The 5665-nt window shown below is 41.6% G+C and overlaps 1 protein-coding gene across 4 annotated transcripts in view; it reads right to left on the reverse strand.

Moving 5' to 3' along the window:
• Positions 1–522: 522 nt before the first annotated feature.
• LOC102384210 (potassium voltage-gated channel subfamily KQT member 1-like) overlaps positions 523–5665 on the reverse strand; it is an 856087-nt gene continuing 850944 nt past the window's right edge. For all 4 annotated transcript variants that reach the window (XM_025209778.1, XM_025209777.1, XM_025209779.1 and 1 more), the window contains one exon: positions 523–1786. In XM_025209778.1, coding sequence (XP_025065563.1) covers positions 1631–1786 — 156 coding nt within the window. In that variant the 3' untranslated portion in view covers positions 523–1630. The remainder of the gene's footprint in view (positions 1787–5665) is intronic.

Consider the following 5665-nt stretch of genomic DNA (forward strand, 5'->3'; position numbering starts at 1 on the left):
GGGGCTGGGTGGGGTTCGGAGAGTGGGCGGGGGGTGGGGCCTATGTAATTCGGAGATTTGGCTGACTGGGCAGCAGCTGAATCTCCAAATTAGATTCGGCCGAATTGATTAGGGACAGTGATTCGAATCACTGAATCGAATTACTGTCCTCCGAATCGGCTGAATCTGAATCTGAAGTGAATACTAGCTGCTTCGCACAGGTCTGTTAAAGACCCAATCTTATAAGATGCCGAATTCACCCTGGTAAGTGCTAAACACTTTCAGTCTCCATGGATTTCAGTGGTGCTGGAAGGTACTTATCCCCTTACAGAATGTGGCCCTAGCTCTGTGGACTCCTAATTCCAGTAACATTTGTTCATTCAGACCCTTAATTATGCAAATATATATTTGCAGGTGGTGCAGGAGGTATTTATTTGCATAATATGAAGGCAAATATAAGGGCTTCAGTAAATATCAATATACCCTTTTTATTTAGGTTTATTATTTACATATTTTAACAATAATAATGCATCATCCCTTTTCTGGAGAGCAAGGAAAAAAATCAATTTATGTTTGAAAATTGTTCACGTCAGTAACATTTCACAGAAATACTGTTTCAGATAACACATATACTCAATTTACAATCACATTCCATGAAAACTCAGCATTTTAAATTATAGACAGCGATGTACACTAGCAAAGTGACTAGCTTTTATCAACTGTATGTGAATTCAAATGTGGTCATTTAAAGTCACAGCTTCAGTTCACAGTTGCCCAGCGTCAGCTGAGGCATTGAACGGGTGGTTTCCAGATTCTTACACATACAGTTATTATCCTGGTTTCTTATATTAAAAAATAAGGCAACTGGGATTAACAGTCATCACTTAATGAAAGGAAAAGTTTGAAAATATGTTGCATAACAACCATCAGTGCAGGTGATAACTATTGAAACATTCTGTTGTTATTCTAAGCTGGTATTGTCTCCTGTATCTGACTATTCCAACATGCATCCCATCTCATTTGCAAACCTTTGACTTTAATTAGCTGAGACCTTGCTTCAGTCTTCCCTATATCAGCCAGTCTGTCTACATGCTCATATTTTTAATCAGCAGTCTGTTGTCTTTACTTTGTCATTCACATTAGCAGTGCCCTTTTCATGATCCTTGCTGGTTGGTAGATATTTTTACTACAAAACATGCTGTTCAATTTTCCTTTTGATTGAATTCCATTTGTTTTGTGTTCCAGTATTGGTCCCCTCTCCCTGTTTGGGTATGCTATGCACAATAAACTAGTGAGAACAGAAGATTGAATACTGAAATGACAGTCCCTCCTTCATTCCTACCTCTGGATGAGTTGTCTTATGACTTAGATTTCCATCTCAACTCAGTGCTCTGTGTGTGCATTGCCAGTTAAATACTACAGCTTTATTAGAGTCCCATGGGCTGGAGGATTCTCTCAGCATTGCTATGGTTCTGTGCACAAAGGTTAGGTTTTCTCACGGAAGCACAATCATGTTTTTCCTTTTGATTTAACAACCTGCAGCAGAATATTTACATTCCAGCAATGATGGTCTCAGAAGTTCCAGACACTAATAATAAAAATAACCATACTTAAATGAATGAGAGGGCAGCAGGCTGTTGCCTCACGGCTTTTACATTTTCCGGGTTAGAGGTGGGGAATCCAAGGATAACTGTAAATGTCTAGTGGTTGGGGTGGCTGGGGCTGATGTCCGCGTCGGTAACCATGTGTCAAACTGAGTTTGGAGAGCATTCAGGATGTCATCAAGCTTTTGATCCATCTGCATGACCTGTTAGGGAATCATAAAGCACACAGTGTATCAGATAGTTACACATCCTGGCCTGCTTTTGCTTATTTACATATACTTTAACAGAGAATGTCAGTGAAAAGTTTCAAGTTTATAATGCCGGCAGTGAGCACTGGCATTTTCACAAAACCTTTGTAAATCTGTTACAAAAGAAAAGTTTTACAATGCCCTAAGAATTAAAACCACAAAATCTTTGCACAGTCCCATGCTTGAGTCGATATGAAGATCAAATCTTAGGGCACAAACAGAAATGACAATTTTTACCTGACCACAGAAAGCATTCTGTAGCCATGACCAAACACAAGTGCACAGCGGCAGACAGCTTAAAAAATGGCTGATGGGTGAAAATCTGAATCCTCATTGCATGAAGGGATCCAGTGAGGATGTTTGAAATGGAGCATCTTTTGTAATTTGTGCTCATGCTGCCTCTCAGCCTGTTGCTGTTTTCAGAATGGGAGGGGGTAAGAGAGGGTTGGGGAGTTTGGTCTGGGGTTCTTTCAGTCCCTGTTGGAGGTTGGGGAGAATGTATTGGAGTCTCCTCCAAGGTGCAGGATGGGGGGGGGGCTCCAGTTCATCCACTGCATCCTCCAGTGCCAGCTGGGGAATCCCAAGAAGGAATAGTTTTACCCAGCCTACCCTAGAACATCCATTGTAATGGTGCCTTATTTGAATGCTCACGAATATCCACTGTGATAGTGCATCTGCCTTGATAATCTATTCCAGGCCTCCACTTGCCTTAAATATTTTTTCCTGCTTCTATTCGACCTTTTTACCTTCCTCAGCTTTATGTCTCACCTTACCATCTTGTGAAACTGAATGGGCGACATTTCTTTCTTTCTTTACACTGTGAATAAACACCTCTTTGAGGGATATAACCATCAGCAATTTTGCTAGATACCAGGTGCATTTTCTTGCATGCTTAGAGGGCTAGCTAATAAAGAGCATTAAGTTCTAGTTTGGCTGTAAATTATGGAGCCATGGAAGTGCTTTTAAAATTAAAGAAGTAACTTTCTCTTGATCTGATTTCTCCTCTCACTTTATCAAAGAGGTGGCTGTCCAATTCAAACTCCTCATGCACGTTCTGTAGAAAGAGAAGGATTTTAATGTTTTTAGTGAAGCCTGTCTATTGGCTTTATTCTAAAAACTTTGAATTAGTACTGTTTTGTTGTTGTTTATTTTTTAGTACTAATTGTTCAGAAGACCAATCTACATTTTAAAACGTTGCCATATATCAGGGGTTGTCAACCTGGGCAGAGTCGTCTCTAGGGGTGTGCAGGGTCCGGGGCATATCAGCCTGTGTGAGGTCAGGGGCTGGGGGTGGCAACCACCTGTAGAAGCCAGTGGCAACATTGTTGGGGGGAGGGTGGCAACTGCCCACAGAAGCCATCAGTGGAGGGTGGCAAATTACTTGACCTTTTCTTTGCAAAGATAACTTTAGAAATATATAATGGCAGTTAAGGATTGAAAATGTAGCACAGTGATTCTCAACCAGGGTGATGCAAGAACGTTTTAAGGGTGCTGCAGGGTGTTTCACAATATTAACACTGTTAGGTATGGAAACACCCACACATCATGCGCAAGACCCAGAGATTTCAAATAGCAATCTGTAGTGTCAAAAATATTCTGACCTGCTGTGGGCTTTCTGAGTTATTTGCGACAGAAAAATTGCTCTATTATTTTTTCTGTAGTAAAAAATGAGTGAAAACGAGGAGCTGGCATTTTCCAAGGGGTTCCTTGAGTCTCACTGGGGGCTCTTTGAGCCCCCTGAGCAGTTTTCTTTAGCCTAAAAAGTTTGAAAACCACTGGTATAGCAGGTTATGATTATTTTAGGAAAAAAATAGTAGATTATGGTCTTCATTATTCTTATTATAAGCAGCTATCACCACAACATCACAGAACACCAATGAGTGGAGTCATCATAGCTTTCAATATTGTCATCTACCTGCACCCTGCTACTGGGTAAAAGCAGCAATAGCAGACATAAGACAGAAACAGGTCTTTCCACCTGTACTATTTTACTACTTACCCAGAAAACTCTGATGGCCTAATCTACTCACCAGGCATTTACATGTACATTTATACCACATTAAATTTACTGCACAGTAAGTTACTGTTCAGTCAGTGGGTTTAGGCCAGTGTCTACACGTGCAGGCATTAAAACGCAGTATCGCTGTGTGTGGACTGACTTGGGACTAAAGTTATTTCCAAGTCAGTCCACACACACAGTGCTACTGTGCAGTAAGGCGTCTGTCTACACATGTGTTACTGAGCAGTAACTAACTGGGTATACATTTGATACCTGCATGATGCAGGTATCAATTTTATGCCCAAGTCATAGTAAGATGCCATATTTACTGTGCAGTACAGGCATGCATGTGTAGATGCCACCTGTATTGCACAGTAATTTTCGGTTACTGCACATTAACTTCGGTTACTGTACAGTAAATGTGCATGTGTAGATGTGCTCACTGTGTATTGACTAAGAACCAAACAGCATCTAAGGGTACACTACCCCACTTCTGAGCGATTCTAAGCTTGGTGCCAGGAAACAGTAAGCATGTAATACTTTTTTAGCATGTGCGCACGACAGGAGCAAGTGGGCAGGCTTGTTTCTTGGGGTGGTCTTAGAATTACACTGGGGCAGTATGCCCATACTTACATACTGAGCTGTATGTGTAGCATGCACCACATCTACATGTATAATCAAATGATAGGAAAGTTTGTGAAGTTACTGTAATACTGATACACCTGTATCCTTGTAGAGTGCACTGGAGCCATGGGTATGGGCTCCAAGTTAAGGTCGAAGTTTTGGAATCTCATCCCCAAAAAGCTTGATTTTTAAACTTTTAATTTTTTAAATAACTACTATTTGCTAGTAATGTTGTTTTAAATTAGCTGATTTTTATAATCTTTGTGAAATTAACTACCATGGATGCCATAGACCACTGGTTCCTAACTTATGATTTCTAGGAAACATGCTGCCCAGGAGATCTTTTGCCATTGCTTACAGGAAAGTAAAAGGTAAAAATGAAGTAGATTGGGAGGGCAGTGTGGTGTTGCCCATGGACCATCAAATATTGAGGACCACTGCCATGGACTATTTATAGTTAGCCAGCTCACACTATCACAGCAAGAAAGGACATCAATATATGGCTGCACCTTTTGCTTTGGACTTTACATTACTAAAGAGAGCCTGGGGTTGAGATTTCTTCACCGATTAAAGATGAATGCTCTTTGGCTTGTGCTTCCATGATGAGGAATACTTCAGTGACAGTTGTACAGAATTGAGATTCTGTTCCCACATGTGTAGTTATGCTTGCCTTGTGCTTCCCTTCTGAGCTCCAGGGCAGAATAGATTCACCTGTGTGTGTGTGTAAGTGCCCAGAGTAAAGCAGAGGCCAAGGAGGTCCCTCCCACGTTTTTACTCAATAGTCTAGTGATTAGGGCTCTTACCCAAGGAGTAGAAGGTGCAGGTTGTAGGACCTGCCTCACTCAGAAGAGGTTTATATTGTGTCTCCTACTTCACAGTAGTGGGCCATAGGCTATGCCTTGCCTAGAGCCTGCCTCACTGCAACAGACTAATAGACAAAGGTATACAGTAGGCCTGTGCGAAGCGGCTAGTATTCACTTTGGATTTGGATTTGGCCAATTCAGGGGACAGTGATTTGATTTGGTGACTCGAATCACTGTCCCGAATTGATTCAGACAAATCTGATTTGGAGATTCAGTTGCAGCCGAATTGACAGACTCTCCAAATCGGTGCCATCCCCCACCCACTCTCAATGGCTGCCTCGCCCCCTCTCCCAGCTCCCCGCTCCTTTTAAAAAAAAAAAAAAAAACCCCACCCCCCACGGAGGGTGT

Source organism: Alligator sinensis, unplaced genomic scaffold, assembly GCF_000455745.1.
Source record: "Alligator sinensis unplaced genomic scaffold, ASM45574v1 scaffold15_1, whole genome shotgun sequence".
Lineage (NCBI taxonomy): Eukaryota > Metazoa > Chordata > Crocodylia > Alligatoridae > Alligator > Alligator sinensis.